The sequence below is a fragment of the Leptodactylus fuscus genome, chromosome 11 (genome assembly GCF_031893055.1).
Source record: "Leptodactylus fuscus isolate aLepFus1 chromosome 11, aLepFus1.hap2, whole genome shotgun sequence".
NCBI lineage: Eukaryota > Metazoa > Chordata > Amphibia > Anura > Leptodactylidae > Leptodactylus > Leptodactylus fuscus.
In genome coordinates, this window is record NC_134275.1 from 45,173,523 (window position 1) to 45,193,289 (window position 19,767).

The 19,767-nt window shown below is 44.2% G+C and overlaps 2 protein-coding genes across 2 annotated transcripts; one reads left to right on the forward strand and one right to left on the reverse strand.

Moving 5' to 3' along the window:
• Positions 1 to 2,927: 2,927 nt before the first annotated feature.
• On the forward strand, positions 2,928 to 9,926 carry SUV39H1 (SUV39H1 histone lysine methyltransferase). The gene is made up of 6 exons (XM_075258856.1): positions 2,928 to 2,955; positions 5,953 to 6,098; positions 6,535 to 7,224; positions 7,827 to 7,973; positions 8,367 to 8,496; positions 9,793 to 9,926. The coding sequence occupies exons 1-6, from the start codon at positions 2,928 to 2,930 to the stop codon at positions 9,924 to 9,926; spliced, it is 1,275 nt and encodes a 424-aa protein (XP_075114957.1).
• A 3,240-nt stretch (positions 9,927 to 13,166) lies between these two features.
• On the reverse strand, positions 13,167 to 19,473 carry WDR13 (WD repeat domain 13). The gene is made up of 10 exons (XM_075260639.1): positions 19,418 to 19,473; positions 17,831 to 17,916; positions 17,522 to 17,759; positions 16,892 to 17,001; positions 16,692 to 16,822; positions 16,288 to 16,595; positions 15,971 to 16,151; positions 14,384 to 14,525; positions 13,860 to 13,978; positions 13,167 to 13,463 (listed from the first exon to the last, which is right to left on the reverse strand). Exons 2-10 carry the CDS (start codon positions 17,869 to 17,871, stop codon positions 13,279 to 13,281), a joined length of 1,455 nt encoding a protein of 484 aa, XP_075116740.1. The 5' UTR covers positions 17,872 to 17,916; positions 19,418 to 19,473; the 3' UTR covers positions 13,167 to 13,278.
• Positions 19,474 to 19,767: the final 294 nt, after the last annotated feature.

Here is a 19,767-nt window from a genome sequence, read left to right on the forward strand (position 1 = left end):
AACAGGGCCTCTATAACAATGGCCCTAACATCAGCCATAACAGTAAGGCTGGGGATGGATAGCGATTGTTAGCCGCTATGACTTTGGCATTATAATCTCGAGGCACTCGTGGGGTTCCAATGCAATTCTATTCTCTAACATAAGAGAAGAAGCCACAAGACGATCTAGTAATCCTTGGTCGTGCAACAGAAGTCACAGCCACAATTGCAGTGTTGCCTTAACCTAAAACTACTGACAAATACAATGCTACATAAGACAACAATTTAGCAGAATAATAAGAATATTTTCATGAGGAGGAGGGTCTAGACCTGTTGGTTCACTCCTTGGGTGAGCCACTGGTCATGTGAACAAACACTATGGGGGCCTGCACACTTGCAGGTTTTAGTGAGGCTTTTTTGAAGGGGCTCTATCATTGTGAAAAGTCATTTTTAACTAAGCACATACTTGCATAGCCTTTAGAAAGGCTACTACACACATTCCTTTTGTATGTAAATCCGCTCAGTAGTTTTTGAATGAGCATGCTTTTACCCATATGCTAATTAGCCACCAGCGATCATCGGAAGTCTCAGTGAGCACTGTCTGCTATGTGTACAGTACAAACCGCTGCTGACGACTCATCTCCCTGCTCTCACACACACACAGCATAGAGTGTGCTCGCTGAAGGTTAATTAGCATATGAATAAAAACAGTCTAATTCAAAAACTACTGAGGCGATTCACATACAAAAGGCTAGTCCGTCGTGTCAACGAGAAAAAAAAAGTTTTTAATGGTAGAATCCCTTTAAAGTGGACCAATAATGTAATCATCAATGTGTGGTATTTAGAGATGAGCGAGTACTATTCGAAACGGTAGTTTCGAATAGCACGTTCCCATAGGAATGAATGGGAGCGGCCGGCAGGGCGTTAAGTGGCAGGACGCCGGCCCCAGCTGCGTGCCGGTGTAAATCCATTTATTCCTATGGGAGCGTGCTATTTGAAACTTCCGTTTCGAATAGTACTCGCTCATCTCTAGTGGTATTATATACTGCTAGAAAGTTTTCCCGGTACATACCCCAGTGCTGGAGATATCGGTGCCGTTAATTTCAACAACCATATCTCCCACTGTTAGGGGCCCTTCACATGGAGTATACGCTCGCTGATTCTGCACTACACCGCCATCCAGTCATGGCTACCATTTTTTTGATCCGGAATCTGAGGAGGCCTCCATTTCAAATTCCAGACCAAATAACCATCTGGAATCAGCCTTAGGGTGAATTCACACTGAGTGTACGCTCACTGATTCTGAACGTGTAACTTGTTCCGCATCAGCGGCGTTAAAACAGATCCCATTGCTTTCTATGGGAGCCGGCATACGTGTGCTCCCCATAGAAATGAATGGGCTGCTTTTTTCCCTATTGCTTTCAATGTGATACACGCGTATGTGTGGGAAAAGTGACACGGCGGAAACTGTCTTTTCCACGCAGCTAGCCGCAACAAGATGCGGATGTATTGTATTGGCATCCCGCTCCTGATTAGGCCCAAATAAATGGGCCTGATCAGGAGAGAGTCTCAACATGTGGATGCTGCGGTCAACCGTGGAATTCGAGTGAAGATAGGGCCTGCTACTTCTTTTTCCCGCTAGTTTAAAAAAAAAAAAAAAAATTTTAAATTGCTAACGGGAAAAAAATGCTAGTAACTTTCATTAAAAAGAATGGGAGACATTTTTGCAGGCGGATTTTGAAACGGATTCCGTGTCAAAATCAGCCTGCAAAAAAGCTCTATGTGAACAGACCCTTCCCTTAGAAGGGTGGGCTATACACCCTAGCATCATTCCTGGCACCTTAAAAATACGGTAGCAAAATATTCCAGCTGTGAAGCTGACGCTGGGTTCCCTCTAGCGCCCGGAGTCCGTTCCGAACTTTCTGTCTTCTGCATGCAGAAGACGGAAACCTGTCAGACCTGGTCCGGCCGTGTGTGCTGGTGAGCGTCTTATGCTCTCCACTGCGAAACCGTTTTTTTAAACCAGACACAGAATACTGCATGTCCGACTCTGTGTCCGATTTAAAAAAAAAAAGGTTTTGCAGCGGAGAGCATAAAACGCTCCCCGGTGCTCACCGCCGGACATCTTTCAACCCCATTCAAATGAATGGGTATGAAAGAGTCCTGCAGGTTTCCGTCTCCTGCCTCAGTTTTGTGCAGGAAACGGAAACCTGCAGAACAGAGACTGGGCGCAGATGTGAACGAGCCCTTATAAATACGCTGATAAATTTGGAATTTTCGCCCGATCCGATATTTACAAAGCCCCTGCAGCAGTTTCTTTGACATAAGCATTGTAAAATCTGCTAATAATTTTAACTCATGGTGCGGCCTGGTGTTTTACCACAACACTTTGCACCAATAGTAAAATAAAAGTAACATAAATACTTATTTGGGCGAACTCTTTGTGGACAGTAAGGGGTTAACAGTCTTCCAGTGACAAGTTACCATCAAGGCGATAAAACCACTTACTGAATTTCCTATTTTTAGCCGTCAGTAAAACTCTCACAGACTGTCAGCCGTAACAAACTAATATCTGGGATAGAAATCTGTGAATTCACTTCACATTTGCTGTACTAGAAAACAGACTCGTATACAGTCGACTAACACAATTGTCTTCAGCAGCGGCCATGATATTGTAGACCATGCCCTATTTAGAACAACGCTAAGAGCCACATTAAAATGACCTCCTCTACAGACGTGCTGCAATCCGAGCTCTTCTGGTGAAATCCTATGACACTCATCCACTACCCCGCGCTGTGTGAAATGGCGCGCAATTTTAGGTGCCAACCTCGCAGCTGACGTCACTCAGCTCTCAGCCAATCCTTGCCTCGCCATGCTGCCCGCGCCGGTTCTGTCTGGCCAATCAGGATAAAGACTGTAATAGTGAGTTCTGTGCCTATCCCGCGCAACATGGCGGAGAATTTAAACGCTGTGCGTGGTGAGTGAACCGAGCCGGGTGAGAGACTGAATGGAGTGAGGGAGGAGCTCACAGGGGATGACAGCTGTCTGTGGAGGGTCAGGGTGATAGGAGTAAGGGGAACAGCAGCGGCTGCTTCTGAGGGTGAGGGGAAGTCAGTATAGTGAGTGACATGAGCATGTCCTAGTAGTATATAGCCGTCATTATCTATATATACTGGGTGTTCGGGGGTATATGGTCAGTGATACTGCTGTATTTTATTCTGTCGATATATCCTGGTGCAGTCACTGTGTACCTGAGTTATATCCTGTATTATACTCCAGAGCTGTGCTCACTATTCTGCTGGTGCAGTCACTGTGTACATACATTACATTACTTATCCTGTACTGATCCTGAGTTACATCCTGTAGTATACTCCAGAGCTGCACTCACTATTCTGCTGGTGCAGTCACTGTGTACATACATTACATTACTTATCCTGTACTGATCCTGAGTTACATCCTGTATTATATTCCAGAGCTGCACTCACTATTCTGCTGGTTCAGTCACTGTGTACATACATTACATTACTTATCCTGTACTGATCCTGAGTTACATCCTGTATTATACTCCAGAGCTGCGCTCACTATTCTGCTCCTGGTACAGTCACTGTGTATATACATTAAATTACTTATCCTGTACTGATCCTGAGTTACATCCTGCATTATACTCCAGAGCTGCACTCACTATTCTGCTGGTGCAGTCACTGTGTACATACATTACTTATCCTGTACTGATCCTGAGTTACATCCTGTATTATACTCCAGAGCTGCACTCACTATTCTGCTGGTGCAGTCACTGTGTACATACATTACATTACTTATCCTGTACTGATCCTGAGTTACATCCTGTAGTATACTCCAGAGCTGCACTCACTATTCTGCTGGTGCAGTCACTGTGTACATACATTACATTACTTATCCTGTACTGATCCTGAGTTACATCCTGTATTATACTGCAGAGCTGCACTCACTATTCTGCTGGTGCAGTCACTGTGTACATACATTACATTACTTATCCTGTACTGATCCTGAGTTACATCCTGTAACACGACTATTTCACCTCCAACACTGGACAATTACGGACCTGCAAAATATGGTCGTGTGAATGGGGCTTTACAGAATTTGCATTATACAAACAACTTTGTACTGCATTTGGTATAATTTTGAACAATTAATGTTTACTATTTACATTGTACAGATCTGTTTTATAGGACCGTGCAATGTTATTATGACCTGTAATAATATCACATGTCTGCTATAGAACAGATACTGTGTGATATAAATAGTAAAGGGTCCTCACTCAGTACAATCTCCTCCATAGTGATCCCCACACAGTACAATCTGCTCCACAGTGGCCCCCACGCAGTATAATCTGCTCCACAGATGGGTGCCCACAGAGAGGGCTTTGAGTGCCACCTCTGGGAGCAAACATAAAAAAAATTAGAATTTTGAACAATTAATGTTCCCTATTTACATTGCACAGGATGTATTTTATAGTGACTGTGCAATGTTATTCCAGCCTATACAATAATATCACATCTGCTATAAAACGGATACTGTGTGATCACAATAGTGAAGGGCCCCCACACAGTATAATCCGTTCCACAGAGAGGGCTCTGAGTGCCACCTCTGTCACACGTGCCATAGGTTCGCCACCAAGGAAATAGAGGATATACCTGTAATACTTATGAGAAATGGCTATAGAATTACAGAATCTCGCTTCCTGGGGCAAACCCCAAACCAGCTTCCTTATACTAGAGCAGTGCTGTATAACCCAGCATGCAAGAAATCTCCAGACGCTAAAGTGAGTCTTAGTGTATAATATGTTTGACCAAACACACACCTTCCTTCATACACGTGCATGTTCAGCTGAGTGTTCATGTATTATCTGTGGGATGATGGGAATAACACTGGCAGACAGCTCTGAGGGTGACTGGTGTGTCTTGAGAACAAAACACTGAAATCCCCCCCCCCCCTTTCCCCCGACATCTCCTGTTGGGGACACTACCTGGAATCAAGGGGTTTGTCCATTGCTAGGGCTTTGTCTTGCTTGTGGTGTACAAGCAGAAGATAAACCGCTGCGTAGTAAAGTACTAGCGTAGTGGCTGAGATCTTACTAAAACCTGCGCTGTGGTTCTTTATAGCATAGCCTGCCACTGCATGCTGCACATTTTTTGCTTTTTAGGAGACCTGTGACAATTCCTGCAGTGTACTGTAGGTTCTCAACACTCAGGGAAGCGTAAGATGCAGATCATTGCCTTACGTGTGTGTTCACACAATATGGTTGTGCTGTCTGAAAACCTCCAAAAATACTTGCACATTAACAGCAAAATACTGTAGCATTGCAGCTAGCACAGAAACTGTGCACAATTTTACAGTGAGTTGCCAGATATCGGCTGCATCATGTGAATACACCCTAAAGGATATGGTTGTACATACAGCCGCACTGCTTCATACAGGGCTCATGATTGTGGCCTTAAATATCCACTTGGTTGTCTTGAGATCCCTTCTGCATACTGTACACTTGTTGTCTTGTTGGCAGAATTTCATAGTATAGGGCAGTATGTGATAAAAATATGCAATAGAAACCTTGGCATTGGGACTCCCTTCTCCCTGGTAGAGGACGTCCTGAGGTGGTCACAACTCATATCTAATCAAATGACTGACAGGTTTCACTAAATATACTGCTGCGTTCAGAAGATGGGAATGGTGTCGTAGAGTCTTAAATTAAAAAGGTCTTCCCTAACCTGGCATATATCCCCTATGGCAAATGATCAGGCGTTTCACCTGCATAAATAACCCCAGGAGTCATTCTAGTTTATGTGATGATTATGTAGATAGCTTATGATTAGCATTTATTGTATGGAGCCAATGGTCTGTCCCCATGGAGAGTGCTAGAGAAGTAGGTAAATTCCTAGCTGTATTTATCCCATCTATTCTTTGTAACATGGTCACCATTCAATGTTTTGTTTTGCAGATTGTTCAGTGCAGTGTCTCTCCTCTGAATCTCACCTCCAGGAACTTTGTAAGGTCGAACATGTATGTTGTTCACCCCTTGGGGTGAACCGGAAGAATATCTGCAACTTTGAGGTGGAATATCTGTGTGACTACAAAAGAGTACAGGTGACGTATATAATAAATGAATAATAGTATATTTGATTGTTTTAATGGGGGGGGGGGGGGCTGACACCAGGGACAGCACATATCTTTAATTGATGATCTTAACAATGGATAAAGCCCAGAAAACCCCTTTAAATACAGAAGCACAACCTAACTCCCGGTGGCCATACACATTGACAAACCTCAACCAAAGCTGCTGACTTTGGCAAGTCTGACCAAACCTCCTATGTCTATAGGCATGTGCCGACACGCTGATTTTCAACATGCCTGATCCTAGTGGTGGACAGCTAAAACAGAGGTTACGCGCGGACATTGGTGGACCTGATTGAGTATAATGGGATCCATCGGGTGTTAGTCGTTTACAAAGTGAGAAAAGTCCTCCTTGCAGTCTGGTTTTAGCTGTGACCAATTATCTGATGGTGACGTCTTGTCCTTTTAGGAGGAAGAGTTATATCTTGTGAAGTGGAAGGGATATCCAGATTCTGAGTGTTCATGGGAACCCCGTCATCACCTCAAGTGCTTTAACCTCCTAAAGCAGTTTCACCGTGATATAGGAAGAGAACTTCTCCGACGGGCAAAGGCTGCAGGGAACACTACGAGTAAAAAGGCCATTGCACGGTGCCCACGTAGGCTTGACTCCAGTCTCTCTCACCACGTAGTTTTAAAGGCCAAACAGAGACAGCGGCTTCGTTTGTGGGAGCAACAACTGAATGCCAAACGTGCCCATCCAGGTCTCATATTAGTAGAGAATGAAGTGGATCTGGAGGGGCCCCCAAAAGACTTCATGTACATTAATGAATACAAAGTGGGGGAAGGTGTAAGCATTACCCAGTCAGCTGTTGGATGCAAGTGCCGAGACTGTTTTACAGATGAGCAAGGCTGCTGCCCAGGTGGATTTCAGCACAAATTTGCCTACAATGAATATGGACAAGTGAAAGTCAAGCCTGGCTTTCCAATTTATGAATGTAACTCTCTTTGTCGATGTGGCCCCTCCTGTCCAAATCGCATTGTGCAGAAAGGAATTCAGTACAAATTTTGCATCTTCAGGACCTCTGATGGAAGGGGCTGGGGGGTCCGAACTCTGGAGAAGATTCGCAAGAACAGCTTTGTTATGGAGTATGTTGGAGAGGTAAGATCTAATGGATGCCTTATTGTCATGTTATCCATATCTGCCACAGTGTCCTCTCTATATAGTTATTGTAATAGTTACTGATGTATATTGGTTATCTGAAATCCTGTGGACTACTGTATGCTTTCAGTGTTGCTATTCTTGGGATAGTGGGAGTAGAGTCTATAAATCACTAAAGCCAAACCTCTAGCCCCCCTCTTTTTTTTTTTTTTGCTAGAAAATAAAATGACAATCTGATCTTCTCAGTTAGATCTACATACATCCCAATGTTATAACCACGGCAGAATCTAGCATAATACAGTGTGTATGGGCACCTTTTTAAGAGAGTCTGTCATCAGAAACTCCCTTTAAAAACAATCGCAGCTGGTGAGTATGACTGGCTTAAGGGTACGGACACACATTGTAGTTGATACCTCAGTTTTTATCATGATGGTGCGACAATTGGCCACTTCAGGTAGGTGGGGAATCGGCCTTGTGTGCTTAGCTATGCGTCACGAGCCTAAGTATCACATCACAGTATTATTTTATATCTTCTTAGTGGTGATAGACGAGTGAAGAGAAACTGGGGACTATGTTATAAATGCTGTGATAATGATTTACAGATAATCACCTCAGATGAGGCTGAACGCAGAGGACAAATCTATGACCGGCAAGGGGCCACCTACCTGTTTGACCTGGACTACGTGGAAGATGTGTACACTGTGGATGCCGCCCGCTATGGAAATATCTCACACTTTGTAAACCATAGTGTAAGTATTATCTGTATGTTAGACAGGGTTTCAAGAGGTTATTTAGGGGCCTTTTTAAACCTATCCCACACACACAATTTGGAAGCATCCAGGTAACTCCTTTTAGATTTGCATATAAGAAAACGTGATCATGTGAGGTGGTGTTGGCTATTCGACACTGAGGCTTCATTGATCTTTCCATATGGTTCTGTGAAAACCGTGTATCTTATGGCAAAACAAGACTCAGCCCTATTTTGGTGCTGATCTGTGTGTGAGGCACATACAGTAATATGGAAGTGTGTAGCTGCAAGTACCCAGAATGGTGTCATTGGGAGGTCCTAATGATGGGTGCACTTCTCAAAACACTGGGCTTGGATTCACAAATGTCTTTATTTCACTTTTTTATTCATGCAGTGTAAACCAAACCTCCAGGTCTACAACGTCTTTATTGATAATCAGGATGAACGACTACCTCGCATTGCATTTTTCTCTACCCGAACAATCCGTACTGGCGAGGAGCTTACTTTTGACTATAACATGCATGGTAAGGCACTTTTCAGGTACCTGTTGCCTCAGCTGTAAAGGATTCCAATCTTATGCACAGGATATGCTATAAATGTCTGGTGTGTGGACCCCTCCAGAACATGAGTGAGACAGCTGCCACATCCAGCCACAGGAGGATGCAAATATGTACGGCTTACCAGTCACTTCTATGGGAGTCAAGGAAACATCTGAGCATGCTTGTTAAGCTAATTCTTGTAGAATTGAAAGGTGAAGGCTGTGCATATGCCTTGATGCCATACCTCTATAACACCTACGTATACTAGGATGTACATGTATGCTATGGTGGATGTGACTAAGTATAGAATCTGGTGTAATGCAGACACAATAACCACCGGGTCTGTGCTGTTTCACACAGTAGAGAGCCGGGGCATTTAACCACTCAGATGCCATGTTACTTTCACTTTCTATATTACAATCTGCGTGATTGCAGGAGACGTCCTGTTACCATGGCAGCTGGTAGCCTTTTGAAGACTCCTAGGCCTGCCATTTTAATAGAACTACTGCAGTCTGCTGACAGTAGGCTTCAATAGTTAAATAGGGAATCTGCCATAGATGGCAATATTTAGTATTGTTGTCACATGTTCAAGGCCCCTAGGGGAGTTTTTTTTGTTTTTTTTTTTAAAAAGAAAGTTTAAATCTCTCTCTGCCCCTCCCCCCCTTCCCTTCTGTAGATCACATATGAATATAAATAAATAAAATTAAACCTAAATATATTAGGCATCCCTAAGAGGTAATTCACACAGAGAAATTTTTCCTAGCAAATTAAGCTTCAGGAATTTTCCGCTTGTCCAAATTCTACGTCAAAATCCACAAATGCCAGACAGTATTTTCTGCCTCCCATTCACTTCAATGAGAGTTATGAGACGAACTCTGCCTGAAGATTAAGAATGGCCGAAATTTTTGTTACCTGGAAAAATCGGCTTCTGACTCCAATTGAAATGAAGATGAAATGGTATCAGGCAGAATTTGGACCTGATTTTGAGACAAAATCTGCCTCATTTTCAGTGCCAAGTTTGCCTTATGAACATACCCCCAAGTCTGAAAATGAGCTAACTATTAAAATATGAACAGGTTTGTCCCATATGGTAACACCGTCGCAGGAAAGAAAAAATCAAAATGGGTGTTTTGTTTTGTTTTTTGCTTCTACTACATATTGTCCCTCAAAACTAAGCTCCTTACACAGCTCCAAACACTGAAATATTCTAGATCTAGTATTATAGTCCACCCCATTCTGATGTTTGTCTGATCACTGAATAGCATTCTGTTATTTTTACAGTGGATCCAGTTGATGTTGAAAGCACAAAGATGGATTCGAATTTTGGTCTGGCTGGCCTCACTGGATCACCCAAAAAAAGGATCAGGGTAGAATGTAAATGTGGCTCGACCAAGTGTCGCAAATACCTCTTCTGACCATTTATGACTGTGATTAACTCTTTGTGGACCAGCACTTGAATAACTGTTACCAGGGAGGAGTAGAGTGTTTACATCGCTTTTATTGAATTCTTTTAAGGGAAGGGCTCTGACTTGACGGTCCTTCACCCCCCACCCCCCTCCCAAAAAACATGGTGCTATATGTGTAATGTGTTTTTATCTCTTGATGTACAATTAACAGTAGAGATGAGCGAACACTATTCGAAACAGCTGTTTTGAATAGCACACTCACATTGAAATGAATGGAAGCGGCCAGCACGCAGACTTTTCCCGGCAGCCGGCCGCTTAACCCCCATTTCTATGGAAGCGTGCTATTCTGGTGTTCGCTCATCTCTAATTAACAGGGCTTTTTGTGCCTCCACCATTCTCCTGGCAGTACCTGGTTCCTCATGTGCCACAATGGTTCTGACCCTGCTTAATACTCGATTAGTTTATTATACTTGAATTTTCTTCTGTCCACCATTCAGTCTGTGGGAACATAATGAAATGGGCACCAGGTGCTGCTGTCCAGCAGGTTCGCACTGTTTCTGTCCCTTTCTGTGTAATGAAATATTGGATGATTTTTTTTATTTTTATTTTTAGATTATTCTGAATACTCTTATATTAACAGGTTTTTGTTTTTTAACCTTTTACTCTTCTCTTTGTATGTAAATACACAATGATGTAATCTGGACGTGATGACTTGTTTTAGTTTTGGTATTACTTATTCAGCTTCCTGGTGACATTAGCTTCCTGGTGACATCTTGGACTGATGAGGCAATAGACTGCAGATAGCAGTGCTAGTGCTACATATAGTGCTGGGCAGTTCTGACATAAATCAATTATTAGAACGTTTTACCTTGAATTATTTTTAGATGTGCCCCTTTTTAAATGTACAACTTTCAATACAGGGTATTCTAAGAGTACAGTACATTAAACAATAAAAAGCATATACAGCGCTGGCCTCCCAGTATATACTGGATACAGCAGTAGACATGGCTACCCTTATAGTTTAAAAGGGCAGCCATGTGTACAGCTCTGAATACAGTATATACTACAGTATAAGGAAAGAACATGTGTACAGTCAGACCATACTGTACCACCCCAGACCTACACGAACTGAAGGGCAGGGTGTTAAGGCTCTGGATACATGGTATGACATATGGTATACATTATTATTTATTACTATTAATTAGCCCTATAAATATAAGCCAGTATATATTACATCAGGCAGCTTGCTCATGTATGTGTAAATGCTATCTACAGACGGATCTTATGTACGTTTGTGTGTAAAATTTTATATATAAAAAACAAACGCAGCACACCAGAAATATGTGGTAAAAGAGTGAAGGAGGATTGTTGCGATATATATATGTATATTACACCCTCCATCTTATATACTGGTTGCCAGCGGTTACACACTGTTATTCCACCATGTTGGTATATTGAGCTGTATTTTGGTTATTTTGTGATGAATTGCCAAGCCTTAGCTACAGTTCAGATGTTCTGCCAAGTAGTGTCAGATCTGTTGTGCTCCGAACGCCCACATACGTGAATGGATTGAGATAAGAGATATGCAGGCTCTGTCACCCTTTATATTCACAGCAGCCACAGTTTTGGTGGGGGCAGGTTTCATAGTACCTACTGATATGGCATTATTGTCTAAATTTAAAGGGAGTCTCTCATTGGTAAAACTCATTTTTAAGTAAACACATTTCTGAATAGTCTTTAAAAAGACTATTCTACTGCTGCCTTTTAATTTTTAAGGCACCTCACCATTTCATTATAAATGTTTAGGCGAATCAACACCACGGAGCATCCTGGGCATTCTTCAGGGCCTCCAAGCACCTCCACCCCCCTTTCCACATCATACCTCTTGATCATGACCCTCCACTGCTTGTGCTTCGTCTGCCCTCCCTGGATGTTCGTTCGCCCAGATCACACTCCTGCATTTGTACTGCATTGGTACTACGCGTGTCCGAGCGCCATTCTGGTGTCGTTTGCTATAGAACTGAGCATATTGTTCAGTATTCTCAGTTCTCCAGCGAACTACACAAAAAGCCGTTTTAAAAGCTATTTAGAAATGTGTTTACTTAAAAATGAGTTTTACCAATGACAAACTACCTTTAAAAGTATGTTCAGATTTTAGACAAACTGGGAATGTACCAAAAATTAGAAATACAAGGTTTCCTATTTGGGTTTACTTAAATATGATTTTTGTGATATGTAGGTGAGATATTTAGTACTGATTATTTTAATGCTGGCCATAGTTCTACTTTTCTGATCCAGGACTCTTTCACTTGATTCAGCATGGAAAGATGTCAGTGCCCAGTAGGTTGTACAGTTATTGTCAGCAGATATCGGGCACGGGTCCTATTCTAGAGAACTAGGTCTGTGTACAATATTTGCTGGACGATGGACAGTTGCTGCACGCATGCACACACTTTAAAGGAGCTCTATTAGTAGATTTTCATATTTTTTTTTTAGCTAAAGATATGCCTGAATAGCCTTTAGGTGCTGCTAATCATTTATAGAAAGACACCCCTCCCCCCTGTTTTTGTTAATTACCGTAGAAATTGATATGCAAATCAGCTCCACCGTGTACGGTGGGCATTCCGTGCACTCCCTTGTGTCATACCTTCTGGAGCCCACCGCTGCCTCCAAGCCCTCCTCCTGCTTATTCACCGCCTCCATCGTTGGCGGTTTCTATTTAAGTCACACGCGTGCGCAGTAGCGCTCCCTCCAATGCGCTACTGCACACACTCCAACACCATTTTCCCGTAGAGAACATTGCGAGCTGGCTGTGGAGCATGCGCACGCGCGTGACTTCAATAGAAGGGCGTCCAGAACGTATGATGCAAGGGGGTGCACGGGACGCCCACCGTGCACAGTGGAGCTGATTTGCATATTGATTTCCACGGTAATTAACAAAAACGGGGGGGGGGGGGGTCTTTCTACAAACGATTAGAAGCACTTGAATAGCTTTTTTTAAAGGCTATTCAGGCATAACTTCAGCTAAAAAACACAAAAATCTAGTGATAGACCCCCTTTAAATGTATACCCTAGTAGAGGTTGCTGGCATTAATACATCTTTATATAGGGCATTGGAGGTCTGTGGAAGATGACTGGTCCTCCCATCTGTTTTTTTTTTTTTAAGCTGGATTCTAGGAACAGTATATACACACACTAGGGAAGTTTGTATCCTAGGGGGTTCTGATCCTAAAAAAATAACTGTCACAGTTTGGGTTCATAGTGTTTTATTCCAGAAGACACATACAGGAAGTATAAATAAAAGGGGGGAGGACATTGCACGCGGTTATTTAGGGCTGCTGTAGCTGGAGGGGACAGGACTTCACTTCTGCTCTCTTCTCCAGATGATAACCATCCCTTTAGCATCACTGGAGGCCAAAAGACTTTCATCACAGTTGAAACTGACACCTAGAACAGCTGCACTGTGTCCTTGAAGCTTGTTCACAATGGCCTTAGTAGCCCGCTCAACATCGAAAAAGTAGACACACATATCTTCACTGCCAGTTACTACAGAAGGAATACAATACAATGAGTCAGGAATGATACTGCCTATGTGTGCAAGATATGTTATGAGGCGATAGCTACTTTGTCACACACAGTAAGCTGTAAAGGTGAGTATGTCTGTCAGCTCCATGTGCTGAGCTAATCAAGCGCAGAGCAGGGGCGACACAGGACAATGGGTCTACTATAAGCTCATAACAGTAAATGTAGGTTCACCACAGGAAGATGACAGGCACATATTGTTCAGTACAGTCCACGCTCCAATCACAGTTGAAGCCATCATGTTCACAGCAGGGAAGGGAAATACGCTAGATGACTGCCAGCAAGGAAAATGCTGCAAGCTACACTAAGGGGATGACAAGGCTATGAGGCATATGTTACATGTAATTTATATATACCTACCCACACAGGCTCCCTGCCTGAATGACATGAGTGGACAGAAAATACTTCCGATGGCATGACTTGTTTGCTGGATCTGAAACGTTCGCTTTAACTGCAGCGTCCCCTCATTATCCACAACCCTGCAAAGAGAGAAGTCACCAAGGATCAGACTAATAGAACATGGCTACTTTTACCAAGAAATGTAGCAGAGCTGGCCTGGTAAGTTGCCTCTGCTGCAGTTCACCATTTTCAAGAAAAGGTGTCTATTATCAAAGACATTATGATTCTGCCCCAGTGCACCACATGAATGTCCTCGCTCACTGCAAGATCTCTGTTTGCTGTCACTGCCTGGACAAGTGTCTTCACATCCAGAGTCTGAACAGCCATCTTCATGGTGGCCAGTGGTCATTGAGTTTACTGGAGCCTCTGGATATAGACCATAAGGGTTTTGATTCACTGACCGCAAGCAGAGATCTTGTGAGGGCTGAGAAAAAGTAAGACATAAATTTGCCTGTAGGCAGATTAACCCCTTAGAAACTATTTACCTGTACAGCAGCAGTTTATTAATACAGGCGTTCACCAGCAATGAAGGGTCTCGGGCCTCACGACTGATCCATGAGCGGGCAGAGATGCTGGTGATAGCGCTGCCTTCTGACACTACCAGACGTTTGGCTTTGGTCAGTTTACCTGCAGGAGAAAAGTACAGAACACTCTCAGTTGCTGCCTGTGGTTGCAGCAGTCATACTAATCGGACACCAAGTCACCACACAGATCAGCTATTCCTGCAGTCTTCAGGTGCTGGACCCTACAGTAGTGGATGGGGAATGTCACATCCACTTTACCAGCATTGCTCCCATTACTAGCATGGTCCACTACCTTAGCTCCAGCACCTGGAGGCTGCAGGAAGAGTTAATGAGCGCAGAGTCCATGTGTCAGGCCCCCACAGATAACTTACTGATCTCCCATTCTATGGCATCAGCATGACAACTCCATTTGGGACTGTAAAATTCCATTTTAAGGTGCCATAACACTTACATAACATTCAGCAACATGCACTCTAGGCCCTGTTAATCATGCATGTGTTCTCCATGCCAAGAGGAGAAAAACCCACTGCAAAACCCCTCTGGTGCCAGTTCATCTGAGAAAAAGGAAAAATGTCAGAATCCCTCCATACACAGGCTGGATTCACATCCACGAGAGTCTCTGCTGCAGATTCTTCTTAAAATCGGCAGAGAGAAAAGTCCTGCAATACTTTTCTCTCCACTGGTTTCAGTATAAAACGGGCAGAAACCATTATGGTCTATAGGGTCTGCAGGTCACTGTCTTTCAGGTCCCCATGCAGACCCAAACGATAGAGTGAATCTAACATTGCAAGATCAACCATTCCTATCAAAGTCTGGGTTCTGCAAACATTCACCTATTGATGTACAGCACCTTTAGCACAGTAGAAACCCAGTGAACTAACCGATACCAGAAAACACTAGATTATGTTCCAATTACTCAGCAGATAATGAGAGAAGGCTAGCGTCCCTTTAAAGAGGACCTTTCACCACTTTTGGGCACAAGCAGTTCTATATACTGCCAGAAAGCTGACAGTGCGCTGAATTCAGCGCACTGTCGGCTTTCCCGATCTGTGCCCAGTGTGAAGAGCTTACGGTCCGGTACCGTAGCTCTTCTATGGTCAGAAGGGCGTTTCTGACCATTAGCCAGGAACGTCCTTCTGCCTCGCGGCGCCAATCGCGCTGTGCTGTGGAGCGGGGAGGAACGCCCCCTCCCTCTGCTCACACAGCTTGTCCGTAGACTAGCATTATCAGGAGAGGGAGGGGGAGTTCCTCCCGGCTCCACAGCACAGCGCGATTGGCGCCGCGAGGCAGAAGGACGTTCCTGGCTAATGGTCAGAAACGCCCTTCTGACTGTAAAGCGCTACGGTACCGGGACCGATAGCGCTTTACACCGGGCACGGATCGGGAAAGCCGACAGTGCGCTGAATTCAGCGCAATGTCAGCTTTCTGGCAGTATATAACACTGCCTGTGCCCAGATATGGTGAAAGGTCCTCTTTAAATAATATTTCCCTAGCATTGTAAGTCCCAGGTAGAATAGTAACCGCTACAGTCTCCCGGATCCCACTCACCTGTGGCCATATCAAATAGGAATGAGAAGATGCTCCCCCGGTCATCGCCTGCCCATAGGATGCGTCCGGCTGAGTCAAAGGACAGGGACAGCACTCTCCCGGTCAGCTTGCTGCTGCCTCCCTTCACCTTTTTCCCAGTGGAAATATTCACAACATGGATGTTATGTTTGCCATTGCCGACCTAAAAATAAATAAAACAATATGGGTATATTAATGTCATTCTTCACAAGTGTGGCCAGATGCCCTGGGAAACTACAAGTCCCAGCAAGCCCTTCTTTTTGCATAGATAGTGACAGTACAGAGGGGATGACACTCACCACAGTGAGATTATTATTGATTGGCTGGAAAGTGCAGCAAAGCATCTGTGCTGAATCTGGGTCGGGAATCTGTCGGATGCAGCGGCCATCTTGGGTATTCCATATGCGCATACTACCATCCAGAGAGGTGGACACGATTATGTCATTGGATAAGGACCAGGCAAAGTCACTGACTGGACCATTATGTCCTCGTAGGGTTTGCAGAACTGTGGGGGGTGTGGGGACCAGCTGGCACACAGATATTGTACCATCTAGAGAGCAGCAGGCCAGGAGGTGCTTGTCGTCATTGGCAAATTGTACCTTGGGTACTATGAGGAAAAAACGTTTAATAATATAAATGTCTGACAACTATGGTATGTTCCTACAATAATTCTGCGATTGTCGAGGAGATACATGTTACTTACCAGCTTGATCCACGTGCTGGTCAAATATGTGGTACATGCCAGCAAATGCATAGTTCTCGCTCAGCGTGGTATCACCAGCCATTGCCCTGCTGGCTTCAGCCAGTGGTGTTGGCACAACACTGCCGGGAGCCCTGCAGGTCAAACACAGTGTTACCTACTGCCCTTACCAAGCGTTATTTCTCACATATGCTCCTGCTCACCTTTCTTCTTGTGCCACGCGGTTCATTTGTGCCTGCAACTGGTAAGAGCCTCGACTTACAGAACGTCTGTGACCTCGTGACCCCTGAGACCGTGGCTCCTCTTCCAAATCCTAAAGGAAAACACAATCGGTAAGAACATTCATTATGGCAGGGTGATCAGCGCCCCCCACAATAGTGTGGGCCATGTGCATACTTATTGAAGGGGTATTTGATCACAACAAATAGGTGGGGGGCTGTTTAAACAACTAGATCCCACCAGTCATGACCTCTGGGGTGTTTTGCACTGCAGTCAGAATACAGTGGCAGGTTGGCAATGTGCATCACAGCTCCATTCATTTCAATGTGAACTGGCACAGATAGCCCAAGTACAGCCTCAGCTATCTCCAGAGGACCACCATGCAGCTCTCATTTGTGGCTGTATTCAGACTGCAGGGCAAAAAACCTTAGATCTCACAATCAGTAGGGGTCCTAGTGGTTGCTCCTCCGCCCATTGGCAGGATACCTCCTATTCTATGGATTGGGGTTACTGAGTGATAACCAATATGTCAACCACTGCAGTTCCCAAAGTCCACAAGAAGAAATATGTCTAAATATGCAGCAATACAAACGCTTTTGGAAACATAATCTCACCTCCATGCGATCCAAGGTAGTGCGAGAGCTGCGAATGCTGTTACTGTGTGCGCGAAAGCTGCTCTGCTCCGACAGGGGTCCGTAGCGCTGTGCAAGGAGTTGGCTACGTAGTTTCAAGTACTGTCGTCGCAGCTGCGGATCATACCCGGCCTTAGCATTCTCCCGCAGGAGCTGGCTGCGCCTCCGAATGTACTGGGTACGGAACTGCGGGTGAGCAGGAGTGCGGTATGCGTTGTACCTAAGGACACATTATGAGGTTACGCTCATTGCATGCAGGCGGGGACACAGTCACATTGTAATGGCCTTTACCTTGCGTCAACTGCCAGGACCTGTTGCCAGACTGCAGCCATTCCACGCACACTGCAGATCCCTCAGCTCAAAAGGACGGAGAAATCCTAAAAGGTGATGGGAGACGAGGTTAATCTTAAAGGGGTTATCAAGGGAGTCTATCATCACTTACTTCCTCAGGGCTTTTGTATATGATAAACCAAGTTCCAGGCTGTTTCCAACCCTGGGTCACTATGAGGTATTCAGCCAGCCCAATAATACAGGTGAGAGGAGGGATGAGGGAGAACAACTCGGGGCTGGGGCCAGAACCAGATCAGAATTAGTGAGTTCATCATATAAAAAACCTCAGAGGAAGCAAGAGATGGCAGACTCCCTGGAGAACCCCTTTAAGGGCTAGTTCACATGTGGGCAAAGGGGAGGTTTTTGACAGCGGAATTCGCTTCAAAAACCTCTCCTTTAACATGGTGGTCTATGTAGACCACTAGCTTTTTTTTTTTTCCTCCTAGCGTTTTCCGCCTGAAGAAGCGACATGACCTTTCTTCAGGCGGAAAACGCCTGAAGAATTGCATAGAAGTGAATGGGAGGCGAAAACCGCGCGTTTTTTTTGCAAAAAACCGCGCGGTTGGGTGCCACACGGTGGCTCAGTGGTTAGCACTGCAGCCTTGCAGCGCTGGAGTCCTGGTGTTCAAATCCCGCCAAGGGCAAAAAAAACATCTGCAAGGAGTTTGTATGTTCTCCCCGTGTTTGCATGGATTTCCATCCCATATTCCAAAGACATACTGATAGGGAAAAATGTACATTGTGGGCTCTATGTGGGGCTCACAATCTACAAAAAAAAAAAAAAAAACGCGCGGTTTTCGCCTGCAGTTTCTATAGCACATATAGGAAAAAAAAACCCTAGCGAAAACCGCGTCAAAAACCGCGTGGAATGCAAAAAACAGCGTAAAAAAAAACTCCTCGAGGTTTTTTACCTCGCACAAATAAGCTAGGCGGTTTTCACGTGTGAACTGACCCTAAGGAAATTAATCTTTACTTGTAGTCAGGGAATGGAAAACTGAGTGCACATATGGATCCACTAAAGGCAATGGCTGACCTTGTAATACCCCCGCACACAACAGAGACTACAGACAAGAAGGCATCTGTATCACTACCAAGAGATAAGTAGTTACCAGACATCAGTCACTGCTTATCTCCAAACAAAGGGTTGTCCACCTTAATATATATTTCAATATATATTTTCATATACACATGAAACATATACACTCACACTTTATATACACATATACTAAATATTGTCTACATAATGTGCACACTATACATATATACACATATATGGGAATATGAAAGATATCAGCACACACACATATATATGCACATCTGAAATATAATACAGATAGTAATAGCACATATGACAGCTCCCATAGTTGGAGATGCAATGGGGCCAACGACTGAGATGATGTTCACAGTCTGGTATATACAGGGCAGTGATTATATGGCCGCTCTGGCTATACATGACATGCATCATCTATAGCTGCGCCATCCCCCTATATGACACCACACCTGTACACACAGCATATACACACCTATAGATAGATATACACAGATTACCTGCTCCGCCGGAAGACCCATCCGCCCTGACTCCACTGGTGACGTCATCAGTGAAACAAGCATCTGCCATTGGTTAGTTAGCTGTCAAAATCTTCACCAATCATAAAGCTTCTTCCTGAGACTCCACCAATAGGTATAAGGGGGAGGCGGGACATTGTTAGATAGAAAGCAACAGAACGATCAGAACACTAGGGGGAGAGTTGTATGTTTCAGTCAGGGGATTTGGCGCCATCTTATTGTAGTCTAATACATGGTTTACCATTGTCGTACTACACCCTCAAATGGTAGTCACTGACCCCCACAAGCAGCAGCCACTTCACCCTCAGAAGTGCCAGTCATTACCCCCACAT

Excerpts from the sequence above, each read along its gene's own strand:
- SUV39H1 (XM_075258856.1), top strand. The coding sequence starts at position 2,928 with ATGGCGGAGAATTTAAACGCTGTGCGTG. Across the intron at positions 2,956-5,952 it reads GAATTTAAACGCTGTGCGTG|ATTGTTCAGTGCAGTGTCTC; the intron begins GTGAGTGAACCG and ends TTTGTTTTGCAG. Across the intron at positions 8,497-9,792 it reads TTTTGACTATAACATGCATG|TGGATCCAGTTGATGTTGAA; the intron begins GTAAGGCACTTT and ends TTATTTTTACAG.
- WDR13 (XM_075260639.1), bottom strand. The coding sequence starts at position 17,871 with ATGGCTGCAGTCTGGCAACAGGTCCTGGCAGTTGACGCAAG. Across the intron at positions 16,152-16,287 it reads TCAATAATAATCTCACTGTG|GTCGGCAATGGCAAACATAA; the intron begins GTGAGTGTCATC and ends ATTTATTTTTAG. Across the intron at positions 14,526-15,970 it reads CCTATTTGATATGGCCACAG|GTAAACTGACCAAAGCCAAA; the intron begins GTGAGTGGGATC and ends TTTCTCCTGCAG.